The 18,730-nt window shown below is 49.2% G+C and overlaps 1 protein-coding gene across 9 annotated transcripts in view; it reads left to right on the plus strand.

The window, feature by feature from the left end:
* AGPAT3 (1-acylglycerol-3-phosphate O-acyltransferase 3) overlaps positions 1 to 8,502 on the plus strand; it is a 152,258-nt gene extending 143,756 nt beyond the window's left edge. For all 9 annotated transcript variants that reach the window (XM_049874984.1, XM_049874980.1, XM_049874985.1 and 6 more), the window contains 2 exons: positions 895 to 1,093; positions 2,525 to 8,502. In XM_049874984.1, coding sequence (XP_049730941.1) covers positions 895 to 1,093; positions 2,525 to 2,613 — 288 coding nt within the window. In that variant the 3' untranslated portion in view covers positions 2,614 to 8,502. The remainder of the gene's footprint in view (positions 1 to 894; positions 1,094 to 2,524) is intronic.
* Positions 8,503 to 18,730: the final 10,228 nt, after the last annotated feature.

The raw sequence follows: 18,730 nt of genomic DNA on the forward strand, positions 1-18,730 counted from the left end.
AAGGAGTTGAAAAGGAGAACAAAACCTACAAAAACATGAGACTGATTTGAGAAAAACCAAATAAGTGAAATTTAGTCACTGGTAGTAAAATTTATAATTAAACAGATTAGATACAGCTGAAGAGAGAATTCATAAACTGGAAGATAGATTTGAGGAAATTACTCTGAATGTGGCACACAGAGAGAGAAAGTATGAAAGAAAGCTTAAAAAATATGAAACAGAATTCTGTTGTATTTGGCATGCGCTTCTTCAACCAGCCTATGCTCTGGATGTTTGGAGTGCGTTCAGTTTCCACTGTTTAATATGCTCTGACAGTATCATATTGTGAGAATGACTCTGGCCAGGCTCTGACTCACATTCTCATGTGGCTTATCCTTCTTCTTGACCCTACAGTTAGTTACTACCATTACCCTCACTTGACATACAAGGAAACTGAGGAAAAGAGAGGTTAAAAGACTGTGGGTGACGTAGCTGATTAGCTGATAGGAGGTGAGGTCAGGTACTGGGCCCAGGCCCTTGGACGTACAACCAGTTATGATCACTGCCTATGTCACCTCTCACTTTGGAGGTGGAGGCACCAGTATCTTCCAGGCATGATCTTTAGATGTACAACTTTTCTGTCTTGACTGATTATTTTCAGTCATGAAAATTGCTGGGTCAAAGGGTTTGTATTTTTTTTAGCTTCTGATACATGTCAAAGCTTCTCCAAAAAGGCAATGCCAACTTAATCCCCAATCTGCAGCCTATGAAATTTGACCACTTTTTGTAATATGTGGCATTTTTTTTTTTGATCGAATCACCTTTTGTTGCCAACATTAATTTTCTCTTATATTAAAAGAATATCTAAAGAAACCTCACTCCCCTCCCCCCCCCTTTTTTTTTTAACTTTTTCAGGATGCTTTACAGGAGATCTATAATCAGAAAGGTACATTTCCAGGGAAACAGTTTAAACCTGCCAGAAGGCCGTGGACCCTCCTGAACTTCCTCTTCTGGGCTACCATTCTACTGTCTCCTCTCTTCAGTTTTGTCTTGGGCATCTTTGCAAGTGGATCCCCTCTCCTGATCCTTACATTCTTGGGATTTGTTGGAGCAGGTAATGAATGTGGAGCATAACAATAGCTCACAGTTCGGGGGTCTTACCATGTACCAGACATCATGCCCAGGACTTGACCCTGTGGAAAAAAAAAAAAAATTGCCATCGAGTCGATTCCAACTCAGCAATCCTGTGTGTCTCAAAGTAGAACTGTGCTCCAAAGCGTTTTCGATGGTTGATTTTTCAGAAGTAGATCATCTGGTGTTTCTTCCAAGATGTCCCTGGGTGGATTCGAACTGCCAGCTTTTCAGTTAGTAGCCAAGTGCTTACCTGTTTGTGCCACCCAGGGACTTTGGTCACCCTGTGAGATGGGCACTTTCTGCCAATGAGATAGCTGAGGCTTGGTGACAAGGGGCCTCTTCAAGGTGGCAGAGCCTGCAGAAGAGCCAGGGCTCAACCTGAGCCCTCCAGACCTCAGAGTCGAGATTCTTGCCACTGAGCTGCAGGCCTTGAAACATCATTGAGGCAGCTGCCAGACGCAAGGGCATTTCTTCAGAAAGCTGGACAACCAGCCTGCCCTTTCAGCATTCTGGACTGAAGCTGGGTCAACATTTAATGAGGACATTGTTGAGAGCATCCTGGTTTCTCTGCATTTTGGCTTTGAGGGGTTTGGGTTGGAGTGATAGCTTTGAAAGTTTTCCTGTGACATTTCCCCCACTCAGCAGCCATCTCTCAGCCCTTAGTGACTGCACCTGGGTGCTCCCAGCCCTCAGCCTGGCAGTGCTCATCAAATAGCTCTGAATGAATGAGCACTCGGGCTGTCATGGCGCTATGAACCATGTCCTGTGTCACCAAGGTGCTGACCCCCCACTGTGCACCCTGTCCTAGACGTTCTTTTAAATTGATGGGCGTTACATGTGCTTCAAGAGTTTATATAGATGGTTCCGTCCTAGTTCTCTCAGCTCCTCCCTTACTCTTGCTTTCTCCCTGCCAGAGCATGGTGGGAAGTAAGGGAAAACCTGTGACCACCACCATCCTCTCACATTGGACCATGTGTTGATTTGGAGCTACCATGTCCTCCACCTACTTACACTTTGTCCCAGGAAGGACAGGGCTTGACCACCAGCTACATCTGAGTGGCCTGAGCCTGTCCCCTAGTCCAGTCTCAACCACATGTTGGAATCTGATGAGGCCTCCCTGGGTTAGGCCCCAATGAAGAATAAGATGGGACAGGCAGATAGAGGTGGGCATCGGAGTCTGATGGAGCAGATGGGTGGGTGTGGCATCAGATCTTCACCAAATGGGGCTGTGGAGAACCAGGATCTCCCGCTTCCCACTGGGACCCTCCAGCAAAAGGAAGGAGGGTAGAGAGGGCCAGGCCTACCACTCGCAAAAACACCTCCTGGAAGTCTAGACCAGAGGGAGGGAGAGCTTTCTTGCAGCTCACCAGCAACACGATCAACTAACCCCTCTCTCTCTCCTTTCTTCAAGCGTCCTTTGGAGTCCGAAGACTGATAGGAGTGACTGAGATAGAAAAAGGCTCCAACTATGGAAACCAAGAGTTTAAGAAAAAGGAATAATTAATGGCGACAGCTGAACACGCATAACTGATGGTGGTACCCAATTAACTCAATTAAAAACAGAACAACATACACAGAGAGAAAAAAAAGAGACACTTAGAAACTATTTTTCTTATTAACTGGTGACTAATATTAACAAATAAAACTTGAGCCAAGAGTAAAGCGCCCGTAAGGATGACAGAGGAAGACTATCCTGCGTCCACATGCCCAGCCAGGCCAGAGTGTCCCCTTGGGGGCGGAGGCAGGCTGCTAGGAGGGGCACTGGCTGGCTGGGGGGAGGCAGTTCCGAGGCGGTCAGTCTCACATGGAGGTCATCTTTCAAGAACTCTGCTTGCGAGAGGGAGTTTTGGATGCTTCCTCTTCTTAAACTTAGGTCTAGTTTTTGTTTTTTATCCATCACTACAGGAGCTTACCTGGGCCCCTCCTCTTCCCCTGCACCCCTAGAAAACTGTCTCTCAATGAATTTTCTGCTGTCCTCCTGGGACGGATTCAAACGGGTTCCTGAGCCCCACAGAGTTCGTCCTGTCCTACGTGGCAGTGCCATGGCTTCTGGACCAGGGGGGCTTGGGGGGCGCCCTGGGGGACCCTCTCTTAGTGATAAGCACACATGAACGTAAATCAGAGGGATTCGTAGCAAATCCAGGTTTCCTTCCCGCCCTGCACTGGGGCTCAGCGGACGGCAATGGCCCCGTTTTGCTTCCCTGGCATCTTGGCCCCTTCTCTATGCTTAAGACACCTTGAACCTATTTTTAAAGTGAATGGGACCCCTGAGACCTCAGTGAAGTATGGAATTCCTCGTGTATTCCAAAGCCCCTGTCCCCGTTCTTCCCCACCAAGGCCCTCAGACCCCTCAGTGCCTGGTCCTGGGGTGGCCACGCTGGGCCAGATGGGACAGCCTGGAGGAGCCAAGTGCCAGGGGCGGGCGGTGTGTGGATGTGGTCCTGCCCCTGCCCTGGACTGCAGGCCGCTGCACTCGGCGGGACTCCACCGAAGGGTTTTTACGAAGTGATGTAACCACTGAGCCTGTTTCTGTTAAAGGTAGAGGAGGCTGTTAACACTGGGCTAGCTGGCTTTTAGAGATTTTATTTTTGCTCCTTGGTGATATGCTGATGGCACTTAGCTTTCCCGTGAAGATTAGAGGTGGTGGACAGGCTTCTTTCCCTCCCCTTCTCTCCGCCTCCCCAGATGTCACAGATGTTGTGTGTCCTGGGGGGGCTGCCTCTGTCCAGGCAGGGGTCAGCATGGTGGCCTAGGCCATACTCAGTGTCCAGGGGGTCACACCTCTTCTTCGTGCTGCTGCTTTGTGCTCACCATCTGAACGGTGGTCTTTGAGGGACTTCCAAAGAGCCAGAGATAACGGGGCAGCACTTGGCTGGCTCATGCTCCCCTTACCCATCACCTCAGGGGGGCTTCCCTTGGCCTCCGGTACATTGAATGTGGGTTCATCCTGAAGCTGCTTGGGGCTGGCCAGAGAGGTGGGAGGGAGGGACATCTGAGGCCCTCAGGGTCTCCCTGCCTGAGATCCAGGCCCAGGCTCATCTAGCTGCAGCACCCTTCCCCCAGCCGCGCTCAGCTGTTTTTCTCAAACTTTCTGCTTGCTTTTTTTAAGTCATGCTCTCCTCATCCTTTGTAGCAAGGGGAGAACAAATGATGGGTATTCTCCCTGATGGATCCTAACCCGCATTCTGTAGATCGGCAGGCTGAATTTTCTAGGAAGAGAAAGTGGAAGAAAGAGGCGTGGAGGAAATGAGGAACTACATTGAAAAAAATGATTACGCCACTGGCCCTAAGGGCCTCTGTTAGGAAGTTTTACCAAGGCGGCGTGTGTTCTTTATAGCGAAGACCATGGGCTTGGAGACCGTGACAGAGGGCGTGAAGACAGAGGTGGTCGCCACAATGCCCACCTGCCCACCACTCCCGATAGTGAATGAAACAGTTCCCTTTGGGACCAGGGGGTAAAACGGAACAGAACAAAACACAGCTTCACCCCGTTTTTCCTTTCGAAGTCTGCTCCCTCTGTCTGAAAGCCAGGCCCCCTACCCCTTCCCCAGCTCTTAGCCGAACTGTGAGCAGACACCAGCACCACAGGCGAGCGCCTCCCAAAATGTCCATCTGTCTTGATGCTGTATGTTGCTCGTCTGTATGTGTGTTTTTGATCCATGTCATTAGCTAATTCTTACCCACCAGACAGTTTGAAAGGAAAAGTGTTGAAAGCTACTACCTAGAAATGGAGGTCTAGATCGTTTGCCATTAAATGCACAGTTCTTGCTTCCCAGATGAGTTCCCTTCCCTTGACATTAACATGGAACCTGTGATTCTCAGTGGAGTCCAGGAATGAAGACGCACAGGTTCCAGGGGCAATCGAGACAATGCGGCGGGCTTTCAATTTCACAGGGTTCTCCTCTGATGTAACGCGCGCAGCTTCATTTGTGCATCTGAGCACCAAGCCCTCTGAGGGCAATAAAAACAAAACCAGGAGTGCTCTGGAGTTTTTTTGGAGGGGAGTGGCCTTAGCTTTCCACCCATCCTGGAAGGAAAAAGGAAGGGAGGGCAACTCCTTTGACTTATTTTCAAATTAACAAGTCCTAGGAGAGTGCTTTTTTCTTTTTGCTTTCCCCACTGCGCCTGTTGTTGTCATGTCAGAGTTCAGGCTGGGTGCTCGGTGAGCGGCGAGGCAGCCCCGGGACAGCAGGAGCGGGTTGCTGTTGGAGAGCAGGACTGGGGGCGAGGGTGCATTTTAAGCGTGGAATTGTCGGTGCCCTCTACGCTGGTCCCTGGGATCAGGTGGAGGATGGGAGGGGGCTGGCTGGCACTCCCTGTACTGCTTGGGGGTCCCTGCTAGCTCCCCCAGGCTGAAATCCGAGCCTGGAGTATGGTCTCCAGTGGCTGATTGGCTGCCTTACCTCTCTGCTCAGGCTCAGGCAAGCAGGGTCTCAGGTGTGTGGGTTCTCCCACCTGTTTTCCAAGCTCTGTCCACTTCTTAGTTGTTCCTTACCACCCCGCCCCCCTCCCCACTTCTGTCCTGACGGTGCCCCAGTGGCCCAAGCAGAGTTCAGGCTTTGACCATCCCAGAGCTGCCTGCAAGTAGGTGCCCCTGGTCCTGTGCCAGCTGGAGAGAGGGCTGCAGTTCTTTTGGCCCCTCGTCGGGACCCTGGCGGCTTCTAAAGATGCCTGTGGCCTTTCATGGTGCCTGTGGCATCGATCAACATCCAAAGCCTTTCTGGCTTCTCTCTTTGGGTCTCTTCCTTTTCGCAGTGACTATCCTCAGGGCATGCCAGGGAGCAGATGCCAGGGAAAGGATTTCATAGACTAGGGAACACTACCTTTATATAAGCTCCCTTTTTCTCATCATTAAGGCCTTGGAGGGGTTCGGAATGACCACCCCTGCACACGTTTTAGCCTAGAGAAAGCAGTGACCCTGGTCATCCGCCACTTGGTGACGGCATACTGGACACACAGCCCTACTTGAGGTGCTTTAAGGTCCCTGTGCCTAAGGAGCACACAGTCTGGTGGAAGAGATGAGCTCTGAGTACGTAAACCACTAAACAACGTAAGCAGCGCTTTCTTGTAAGCAGATAATGCAGGTATTGTAAGAGATCGATTTTTAATCTCTCCACCTTGTCTGCCCCCATTTCCCCCTCCTGTCTACCATGGCTTGAGAACTTTTCCTTTCACTCACTTAGTTGAGGTACCGAGCTCTGAGTAGAGCTGAGGAAAAAACAGGGGTCAGACCCAGCAGTGTGCCCTCATATACAATTCAAAGATGTCACAAGGCAGCCTGCACCCATCAGGACTACCAATTTGAGTCAAATTTGGGGTGAAGCATACGTAACGTAACTCGTAACTCTTTCTGCATGTCACTTTGCCTCTGCCTGACACAGTTACAGGACAACCCAAGAGTAACCTTTTCAGCCCGGCTGATTTCCATCTGAATTGTTCATGGGGTTGAAGGACCCGTGCATAAACCCAGGCTTCAAATTTCCTGCCAATGGTTGCGGGCCCCCTGGCATGCAACGATTTGTGTTAAATGGCGTGACATGGCTTCTAACCCTTCTGCAGTGTAACCAGACCTAGGCTTAAAACCCTGGGCCTGCGACACCCGCCTGCCTTCTCTCTGGACACAGCATGCCCCCGGCCTGGAAACTCGCCCCTTCCTCCCTCCAGTGAGCTAGCCCCCAAACCAAATGTACTCCAGGCCCAAGGTGGGGCCCGGCCACAGCACCGTGCTCGGGCCATGACTCGGTCCAGTAGCCCTGCGGGGGAGCTGTTGGTGGACTCAGTCATTCAGTTTCCACAGTCTTGTGCCCTGGGGCCAGGGTGCAAAAAAATGCCGGGGTAGTTCTGGGGCCAAAGAGGCCATAACTGTCATCTGCTTCAGTTGATGGGGGTGGGCACAGGCAAATGAGGGTTTATAACAAGCCTCTGCTGCTAATTGCATGAAAATGGCAGCATCCTCAGAAACCACTCAGGAAAGGAGAAGCGCACCTGCAGGGATGCTGGGAACGACCAGAAGGGTGGCTGGATAGCACTGGCCGCAACGCGTATTCCCAAGACGGCCGAACCGCTTTCAGACTTTGAGCTTTGTAATGACAAGTTCACCTGGGGCTCTCTTTCCTCATCAACTTTTCAATTTCCTCATTTTTTTCGTTGCAAGAATATTTGGACAGAAGCAAACTGTGAATGAGACGCTAAAATGCACTAAATTGTATTAAATTAAACTGGACTTAACTTGATGCAATGGAAAAACGCACCTGATCTTCTTGTGTTTATTGTCTCAGAATTGTAAGTTTTGACGATCAGATGTTAGTTGCCTAAGTGCCAGGAACATGACCTGGCCCCTCATCACCAAGATCGCCAGCAAGTACTGTAATTGTATGTGACAGTTCTCTCCGGAACACCACACCAACCCCTGGTCCAAGTGTGTGGGGCTGACCTTCAGGGTTCTTTGTTACTGAGAATCCGCCAGGCTGACCGCTGGCCAGTTTCCAAGGGCGGGTGCGTTATATACAGGGTACAAATGTATTATGTGGATGTTTCCTTTTGTACATCTCAGTTGTACAGTTTTTGCTACTAACGAGCTTTACGTAGTTGACGATAGAGATATTTTTGGTCTGTAGAAGCTTGTGGTGGGTGTGGGGAGCTAACAAACTTTCAAAGCCTGGGTCCCAAGCATCCGGTTGTCTTCTGTGCTATGCAACGATCTCTGTACACAGGCATGGTAAGCCTGCCCTGGTGGCCAGTAGCTCTTGGTCGGCAGAATTTTCTAAATACCAATGCTACAGGCGCCATCTTTGTCTATTAAAATTGCTACCATGAAAGGGGGGGATTGAGTGTCCATAATATAAGCAAAAGGGACCAGCTGCCCCCTCTCTTTCTTCGCTTCTTGTCTGCAGAGTATCTTAAGACTCGACTTTTCTCAAAAGGGAAACAAGACCCCCAGCTTCTTCCCATGGAGCTTGGTGGCAAAGGCTTGTCCACGGGGCCCATCCTCCTGGACAACCCTTCGCTTGGGACTGTGCCTGCTTCCTTTGGGGCCGTTCTGCTGCTTCCCCTTCTCAAGTCTCTTCGCTCCTCACTTTCTGGAAAGAGAGAAACTGAGGCAGAGCATGGTAATCTGGCAAAAAGCACAGGAAAAATCAGCTGGTATATAAAATACACTAAATGAGACTCCATCTAAAAAGGTGTTCTAAAAGCCATCACGGACAAAACATTTTCCAGAGCAGGCGTGTATATATCAAAAACTATTTTTTTTTTTTGTAAAAACATATTCTGTGCAGAAAAATCTCAACGAAGGTATCCCTTTTTTCTTTATAATGGGAAAACTCTTGTTTGAAACAAGAGCCCTTCCAGGTCCTCGTTTGTCTCTGAAAATAAACTGCGCTGAAAGACTCCTGTGTGGCCTCTGCTGCGGGCGGGCCTTGCCAACCTGCTCTTTGCGCGCTCCGCATTGGAGGCAGAGGCCGCACGCTTGGCCTCGTGTGCAGCCCAGGCCTCCTAATGAGCCAGGAAGGCCCTGAGACTTCCACATCTCACTAGTTTAGTTTTTAAAACAGACCCTGAACTCGGAGCAGGCGGGGTTGTGTGGGGTGCTGTGCTGTTTGCCCAACCAGGAGAGGGGACCGAAGTGCCTGTTGCCCCCTCAAGTGTCACAGCAACCAGGTTGGGCCAGAGAGAGACATGTCCTCAGTTGATGTCGGGGTGAGCTGGAGGAAGCACCTTCACCTGTGCCCATAGGTGCCCACAGGTGTCCATAGGTGCCCACAGGTGTCCATGGGCAGTGGTCGGGCTGTGGGCAGACACCTGGAGACTTCCCCACCCTGAGGGTCCCCAGACCTCCGGAATACGGGGAGATGACCCAGTGTGGTTATGAGGTCCTTTTCTGCTCTTGTTGGCCCAGATCCCACCTCTTCTTTGCCCCTGCCCAGGAAGACTCAGTATGAGGGAATCGACCTTTGGCCACCTAACGTTACGTTATGAGGCCAGCGTACGTGAGTGTGTACGCGTGCACGTATACACGCACACACCAAACTGAAAGAACAAGGAGTGGGGTGTTCATGCAAGAAAAACACCGTCGGGAGATGGGCTGATAACCACGAAACTGCACTTTGGAAATCATACTTATTTTCACTTTTCCTCTGAGTGTGAAGCCTAAGAATGCAGAATTTTGTGTGTGGAAAGAAAGCTCTGTCCATATTTCCAGTGTGACCCACACAGCAGTTGAGTTTATGGAAAGAAAAGTTCCTCTTGGAGGCAGTGCCCCCAAAGGCTAAGAAATCACGGTGTCCCATGAGCTCTCAGGGGAAGCTGGCTTTGTTCTTCCACAAGAATGTTTGCACGTGGCCAGCCCTGGTTGGTGACCACAGCGGGCAGGGCTCAGGTGACAGATCCAAGGGAGGGTCTTCTAGACATTAGACTGTGGCCACAGGGGCCTCTGATGGTGTGCACACACCCATGCATAGGTGTGTACACCACACACACGTGTTCATGCGTATGTGTGCACCAGCGTGCATGCACGTACCAAAACATGCATATGCACACGTGTGCACACCGAGACACATGCACACGGCAAACGTGCACCTACACGCATGTGTGTGCAAACCCTGACAGATGCTCTGAGATACACATGCACATGCGTGCACACCGAGACACATGCACACAGCAAACATGCATGTAGATACATGTTTGTGTGCACCCTGACAGATGCTGTCACACACATGCACATGCCCGCACAGACACATGCACACAGAGAGAGCACCTAGAGATACATGCATGTGTGCACACACGCCCTGGCAGATGCTCTCACACAGACACATACATGTACGTGGGCGCATGTGCACACACGCATCCCAGCAGATGGTCACACTGTAGCCGAGCCTGTTGGGGAGAGCAGGCCGCAGGCCCCTCTCCCCAGGGACAGGGAAATGGAGCTGGTATGTGAGGATGTGGTCGCAGAGACTGGGAGCCAGCCTTTGATGCTACCCTGTGGTCAGGCCCCAATGCTTACCTGGGCAGAGTTGCTCTTAGAACCTCAAAGATGGAAAGTCCCTTAAAGACCACCCTGTCTAAACATCCATCCCCTGCTTGAAATCCCTCCAAAGCAGCCCCGCCCAGCCTCAACACGAACTCATCTGGGTAAGGGACCTCATTACTCCCAAGAGTGGTCAGAGTGTATGAAGTTCTTGGCTTACACTAAACACAAATGTGTTCCCTTGGGTCAGTATGGTACTGGTGAAGGGGCTTGGACTGGAGTCTGGAGGCCTCTAGGTTAAATTCCAGTACTTGCTCCTTCATACCCATATGGCCCAGGTCAAGATAGTTAACTTCTGGGCACCTCAGTTTTCTCATCTGTAAAATGGGCATGATGACCCCTTTCATGGTAATTTGTGAGGATTAGTGTATGTAAACAGCTTGGACATAAGTGGTAGCTGTTCCCAGCATACCTTCAGACCCTGAGAAGGCCCTAGGCTGCATCAGAGACCTTGGTGTCCTTGCCCGTGCCAGCCTGGAGTGCGCCCCAGTGATGACAGCACCTTCATAGAGATGATGGAGCACCTGTTTGCTTTCTCTCCTTTCATACTATTCGCTTGAGTCCCCCAAACTGCGGCTTCTTTTCTCTGTTGTTCTCTGTAGCCTTTAAAACTCTTTGTGTGAGATTTAGCATTTTTTTTTGCAAACCCCATTCGTTCTCTTCCTTAGCATATTCCGTGCGCACCACCCTTTGTCCACTGTGCTGCTGTGCCAGCTGCCATCACTGCTGTGGAGGTGATTGCGTAGCCGTGGAATTAGCAGTTCTCCACCTCCTCTGTGACAAGGGCTGCGAGGAGCTCAACGAGCATGAGGACCAGTAAACCTCAGCAGGATTGTATCACCAAGAGCAGCAACGTGCTGAGAGCCGGGGCCACGGACGGCCTGGCCCCAGGCCCTCACCTCCATGGACTAGTGGGAGAGGATGTTGAGCTTCTAGAGACGTTACTCTGGGCATGTGTCACACACAGGGCAGTGATCAGTGTGGATGTTACAGACACAGCCCCACTGAGCAGCCAGGTGGGCCAAAGGTGCTAATAGCTTGTTGGAAATGTATGAAATGGAGAAGACATATTTTCGGAGCTCTTTTTTTTCCACTAGGGAGAATCCTGAATGTAGTTGGAGAAACCTGTCTCAGTCTCCTAGGGCTGCTGTCGTAAAATACCACAAAGTGGGTGGCCTATAAGAACAGAATTGTATTGTCTCCCAGTTCTGGAGGCTGGAGTTTGAGATCAGGGTGTTGGCAGTGTTGACCATTCTGAGGTTCTGAGAAGCCACCTGGCTTCTAGTGGCTCCAGGCATTCCTTGGCTTGCAGCTGCAGCATTGCATGGCCTCCTTCCTTTATCCCCCATCTCTGTGTCTCTTCTTCTTATAAAAACTCCTGTCGTATTGAATTAGGACCCACCCTGCTCCAGTCTGACCTCACATTAACTGATAACACCTTCAAAGACCCTGTTTCCAAACAAGGTCATGTTCACAGGTACAGGGTTAGGACTTCAACATATCTTCTGGGGAGACACAAGTCATTCTGTAACATATTCCCTCCCTGGCCCTCTAAGAGACATACTTGTGAGGCCCACTAAAGACCCTTGAACGCCCTTCCAGAAGCATGTGTCTCACAGAGCAAGGTGTGTAAGCCTGATGCCCAGAGATGAATTGCTCTCTTCAGGAGCTGTCTCCCTTCACCTTCCCCTCCCTCACGTAGCAGGCAGCCATGCTCCTGCACAAATGATCGTCAGGGGTAGTCTTGCAGGAGAGTTCCAGAAGGCTTCCCTCACTTGTAGAAAATCAGCTAAGCGCTGTGAACCATCTGGTTCTGCTTGTCCTTGCATGAAAACACTGGACCTGTTGCTCATGGAAGCAGGGGGATCACTCCCCCTCTCGCCCCTGGGGACAGCTGGAGAACGGCCTGAGGTCAAAGGTGCCTCTTCTCCAGGGATGTCGTGGCTCTTCAGGGCTATTTGCTATGGTAAATACTGCTGCCTAAACTTTTGTGTACAAGTTTTAGCGTGGACATGTGTCTTCATTTCTCTTGGTTGTAGACCTAGAAGTGAGATTGCTGGACCGTATGGTATAGTGGGTAGAATTGTGTCCCCCCAAATACATATTCAAGTCAGAACCCCCAGTACCTGAGCGTGTGAACTTATTTGAAAATAAGGTTTTTGCAAATGTAATCAAGTTAAGAGAAGGCCGTACTGAAATAGAATTGGCCTTAATCCGATGACTGGTGTCTCTGAGAAGAGAAGGACGTTTTGGACACAGACACAGGAAAGAAGGCCATGAAGGTGGGACTGAAGCGATGCAGCCACAAACCCAGGAACACCTGAGGCTACCAGAAGCTGGGAGAGGCAAGAAGAATCCTCCTTGGGAGCCAAGAAGCATCCTCTCCAAGAACCTTCGGAGAGAGCACAGCCCTGTTGACACACTGATTTCAGATTTCTAGCCTCCAGGACTGTGAAAGAATACATTCTGTTGTTTTAAGCCACAGAGTTTGTGGTCATTTGTTACAGCAGCCCTAGAGAACTAATACATCTGGTTATTCTATGTGTAACCGTTAGAGCAACTACCAACTTTTCACAGTGGTTGCACTAGATTACATTTCCTCCAGCAGTGTGTAAGGGTTCTAATTTCTCTACACTCTTGTCAACTCTTGTTATTATCTTTTTTATTACGGCCATCCCAGTGGATGTGATGTGTATGTTGTTGTGGTTTTGATTTGTGTGTTTTCTTTATACACGTTGAATTTTATGTTTGTTGCATAACTCCTGTCATATTAGTTTCTAGGGCTCCTGTAACAAAGTACCGCAAAGTAGGTGGCTTGTAAGAACAGGAATTTATCGTGTCATAACTCTGGAGACTGGGAGTTCAAGATACAAGTGTTGATTCTTGTGAGTGTACTGATTCCCTCTGAGTCTCTGCGGGTGTCTTAGGCTGGGTTGTCTAGAGAAGCAAAACCAGTGAAGCTGAATATAAATATACATAGAGAGATTTATATCAAGGAAATGGCTCAAGAGACTGGAAAGTTTCAGGTCGTGGGTCAGGCTGGAGGCTCCTCTGACTCACATAGCTGTGGGTCAAATCCAAGACCAGTAGGTGAGACAGCAGGCCTCTGGCTCACAGGCTGACAGATCCCAGGATCGCCAGGTAAGCTGCTAGCTCAAGTCTCAAGAACCGAAAGAGGTCAGATGATCAGGAGCCAGCCTGCAGGATCCAGAGTGAGCAAAAGCAAACCAGCTTTGCCAGGAAGTCCAGATACTGGGTGCGGGCCACACCCCCAAGGAAATTCCCCTTCAACTTACTGGCTGCTCATAATTAATCTCATCGTGGAGGTATTACATCATTACACAGATACCAAACTACATCATAACTGCCAAACCCCTGAACATCACGGCCCAGCCAAGCTGCCACACAACGTTGACCATCACAGAGGGAGCACCTGCTCCATGCTTCCCTCTGGTAACAACCAGCGATCCTTGATGTCCCTCGGCTTGCTGATATATCACTCTAATTTGTTTCTTCATTGTCACCTGTCTTCCCTTCCCTCTCTGTGTCTCTGTTCCTCTTTTATAGGGAGACTAATCCTTTTGGACTAGGACCCACCCTACTCCACTATGGCCTCATGTTAACCTAACTGATCACATCTGCAAAGACTCCCTGTCCAAACAAGGTCACATTCATAGGTGCCCAGGATAAGGACTTCAACCTATCTTTTGGGGGGACATAATTCAATCCCTAATACCTTCTCTATAGAGTCTATGATAGAATAATTTTGAAAAGTTGGGTGTCCATCCTGCCAGAATACCTACTAAATTGTTTTCAGTAAAAAATACTATTTGAAACCTGAAAATGGTGTTTTACCGTTGTTTCTCAAAACACACACTGAAGAGGAGAAGGCTCCCTCAACGCTCCTTAGAGAGGTGGTTTTGAGCTTTGCTGGACCTCAGAACCCACGGATGGACTTGGCTTCAGGAGCTCTAGGGCCACGCCCTGGATGCTGCTTGTCTCTTGGCTCCCAGTACATCTGACACAGGTGGATGTGGAACAGACCCCAGGAAACCTCCCAAGACAACACCTGACAGCACCCTCCTGAAACCGTTAAATGCCTAAAACTATTTTCATTTAAATAAGAAATATCTCGTGAATAAAAGGAATAGGCAGTTTCAGTTACTTCAAAAATGTAGAACTAAAAATTAAAACTTTATGTTGTTAGTTGACATTGAATCAGCTCTGATTCATGGTGACCCTATGTCCCGCAGAATGAAACATTGCCTGGTCCTGTGCCATCTTCATGATTGTTGGTATGTTTGAGTCCATTATTGCAGCCATTGTATATTTTGAGTGTCTTCCAACCCAGGGGGCTCATCTTCCAGCACTGTATCAAAGTTCAGTTGTGATCTCTACAGTTTCCATTTACTAGTTTTTGGAAGTAGATTTCCAGCCCTTTCTTCCTAGCCTGTCTTAGTCTGGAAGCTCTACTGAAACCTGCCCACTATGGGCGACCCTGCTGGTATTTGAAATAATAGTGTCATAGCTTCCAGCTTCATAGCAACACACAAGCCACCGCAGTATGACAAACTGACAGATGAGTGGTAGTAAAAATTTATAGGGAGTGAAATTCCTTAATTCAGGAATCCCAGTTAAATCTTTTGAGGGCCACACCACTCCCCAGGCCCTGGGGTCCTTGCACTGTTATGTGGATGCTCATTTTTCCAGCATGGATTAAGAAGCCATCTGGGGCAGTGGCATTACTAGGGGGTTATGGGGGCTGTGGACTGCACCAGGTGACACTGTCAGAGGGTGTGATACCAAAATGACTTGTCTATAAAATTTTTGTGCAGTGTTTCAGCAGAAATTTATTTTTTATAAAAAATCCCTGTCGTTAGTTATAACAAAAACATTTTTCATAAGCCCAGCTTACATGTATCAATATACCTACAAGGCTAAAACTCTATGCTAATTTACTTTTCAAAGCTTCCAGTGTGCTCCTGTCAGGGCTGTCACTATTGTTGTTGTTAGGTGCTGTTGAGTCACTTCTGACTCATAGTGACTCTATGTACAACAGAACGAAACACTGCCCAGTCCTGTGCCATCCTCACAATCGTCGTTATACTTGAGCCCATTGTTGCAGCCACTGTGTCGATCCATCTCATTGAGGGTCTTCCTCTTTTTCTCTGACCCTCTACTTTACCAAGCGTGATGTCCTTCTCCAGGGACTGATCGCCCCTGATAACATGTTCAAAGTATGTAAGACGCAGTCTCGCCATCCTTGCTTCTAAGGAGCATTCTGGTTGTACTTCTTCTAAGACAGATCTGTTTGTTCTTTTGGCAGTCCATGGTATATTCAATATTCTTCACCAACACCACAATTCAAAGGCATCTATTCTTCTTCCGTCTTCCTTATTAGTCATCCAGCTTTCACATGCATATGAGGTGACTGAAAACACCATGACTTGGGTCAGGCACACCTTAGTCTTCAAGGTGATGCCTTTGCTTCTTAACACTTTAAAGAGGCCTTTTGCAGCCGATTTACTCAATGCAATACATCGTTTGATTTCTTGACTGCTGCTTCCATGGCTGTTGATTGTGGATCCAAGTAAAATGAAATCCTCAACAACTTCAATCTTTTCTTCGTTTATCATGATGTTGCTCATTGGTCCAGTTGTGAGGATTTTTGTTTTCTTTATGTTGAGGTGCAATCCATACTGAAGGCTGTGGTCTTTGATCTTCATCAGTAAGTGCTTCAAGTCCTCTTCAGTTTCAGGAAGCAAGGTGGTGTCATCTGCATAACACAAGTTGTTAATGAGTCTTCCTCCAATCCTGACGCCCCGTTCTTCTTCATGTAGTCCAGCTTCTCGGATTATTTGCTGAGCACACAGATTGAATAGGTATGGTGAAAGAATACAACCCTGACGCACACTTTTCCTGACTTTAAACCAGGTAGTATCCCCTTGTTCTGTTGTAATGACTGCCTCTTGATCTATGTACAGGTTCCTCATGAGCACAATTAAATGTTCTGGAATTCCCATTCTTCGCAATGTTATCAATAATTTGTTATGATCCACACATTCAAATGTCTTTGCGTAGTCAATAAAACAGGTAAACATCTTTCTGGTATTCTCTGCTTCCTGCCAGGATTCATCTGACATCAGCAATGATATCCCCCGTTCCACATCCTCTTCTAAATCCAGCCTGAATTTCTGGCAGCTCCCTGTTGATAAGCTGCTGCAGCCGCTTTCAAATGATCTAACGTGCTCCAGTCAGAGCTGTCATTACTACCCAACTACAATGACACTTCGAATCATGTGATTTTGTCTGCACATGCTTACAAGCACGCACTGTTGTTCTCGTCACTGCCGGTGTTTTTATAAAGTCGCTGATTTTGTCAAATTTTCTGATGTTTTAGCTACAATATTGTCGTAATGAGTATTTGTGAACCTATAGCCATGACTTTTTTGAGAATGAAGTAGTAATTAAAGGAAAAGGAGTGATATATGGGAATTAAAATTTAGGAGTAACAGTGGTACTAAAAACGTTACTAAGGATTCCATATGGTCATGGAAACCCATGTTGTATAGTGGTTAAGAGCTACAGCTGCTATCCAAAGGTCAGCAGTTCAAATCCACCAGGCGCTCCTTGGAAACTCTACGGGGCAGTTCTACTCTGTTCTATAGGTCACTATAAGTTGGAATCGACTCGACACCAATGGGTTTGGTTTGGTTTTGACTATACGATCTGGTATGGGAGGAGGTCCGTGGGGGGGGTGACACCATGAGTTACTGCAGTGGGTGACACCAATGCCAACCCTAGTGACGCCACTGATCTAGGGCAGAGTGCATCAGAGAGAGGATGGCCACAGTGGATTGTTCTTGGCGGGAACCCTGGGATCCTGCTGTAAGGCTGTCATGGGTGACAGTGTAATCACAGCCTGGCAGCCACTCAAGGACTCTCCTGTCACCCACCTGGAGCCTCTGTGACCACATAGCCCATTAGAGGATGGCCCCAACTAACGGCTGCTTAAAAATGCATGGCCACAGCTGCTGCCAGTGATGTTCAGGGATCAGTCCCCGTGGTCTCCAAGGCAGGGCCAGGGAGCTCTGGGGTCGGATCCTGCCTCAGTCCCCTCCCTCTGCCCCATCCCAAGCTTTGCCCTGCGGTTTCTTATATCGTGATCACTCTGCCTGGTGGGGTGCAGGGCTATCACGTGTCCTCTGGGCGGAACCATTGGCGTCGCGGCTGAGGCTGTGGTTTGGTCAGTTTCCCACTGCAAATGCCCCGAAGTACAGTGGTCGCCCCAACAGGTGGGTCCCCATTTCCTGCCCTGCAGCTGGCCCCCTGCTCACCCAGCCTCCACTTCACCCACAGGACGTGGCTCCTGTTGCCCTGTGGCTCCTTCTGCTGCCCTGTCAGGCCCAGATTCTGAGTGAGCTCTGATCACAAATCCCCGACCAGAGCTCCTCCCTGAAAAGCTGTCTCCTCATGCCTCTGCTTTCAGATGGCCCCTGGTCCAAAGGCAGCTGCTTTGGGTGACTTCGCCGTGCCCAGCACAGCCAAGAGTTCCCAGCTGGCCATTCACATCAGCCAGCCAAGGTCCGATGTGAACCCTGACGCACAGTGGGTGGCGGTTTGGCTGAATGAGTACTTAATCGTCACAAAACAGAGTAGTCAGAGCCTCCGTCTGCTGCCTCCTCCTCTCTTAGCCAGGCCCACGGTACTATCCTTAGAAATGCCCCCAGCAGCAAGTGACAGGAACCCCAGCTAACAGCAGCCTAAATGAAGCCCATGGCAAGACTCGGGAGCCAGGTGCAAGCTGACCTGGACCCAGCAGTTCATCAAGGTCAGGGCTGGCATCTAGCCCCAGAGATAACCACCTGCACCTTATTGGCCATCGAGTTGTTATGCCGCCACCCTCAGCTGCAGGGGTCACTGGGGACATGCACCTGTGGCTTTCTAGCCTCTAGGGTGGGGAGTGGCGGGCTGGGACAGGGGTTGTCTGCTGGGCTGGCACCTAGAAATACATGCAACATCAAGGAAAGACACCGATGACATGGCACTGAGAGAATCAAAGCTGCGTCCAAATGTTGTACAGTTAGTGCCACCACTGAGTGGATTAGGAATCGATCCACTGCCATTGCCTGGTTGGAAGGGCCAACCTTCCATGATGGCAACACATTTGTCAGGTGCATCAGAAGGATACCTGTCTTAGTCAGGGTTCTCTAGAGAAACAGACCAGTGGTACAGATAATATATAGAGATAGATACATAGAGAGAGAGGGAAAGAGAGAGCCCTTGTCTTAGGCTGGCTTCTCTAGAGAAGCAAAACCAGTAACACGTATAAATATACAGGGAGAGAGATTTACATCAAGAGAACAGCTCACGCGATTATAGAGGTTGGAACATTCCAAGTCCATGAGTCAGGATAGAGGCCTTTCCCAATTCAAAGAGCCGCAAAAGCTGGTGAATCCAAGATTAGCAGGTCAGTAAGCAGGGCTCCCATTCACAGGCTGTGAAGGCAGAGGAATTCCAAGGTTGGTAGGCAAGACTACAAGGGTTCTCCTGATTCACGTAGCTGCAGGGGCTGGCAAACCCAAGATC

This window comes from Elephas maximus, chromosome 2 (assembly GCF_024166365.1).
Source record: "Elephas maximus indicus isolate mEleMax1 chromosome 2, mEleMax1 primary haplotype, whole genome shotgun sequence".
NCBI classification, from domain to species: Eukaryota; Metazoa; Chordata; class Mammalia; order Proboscidea; family Elephantidae; genus Elephas; species Elephas maximus.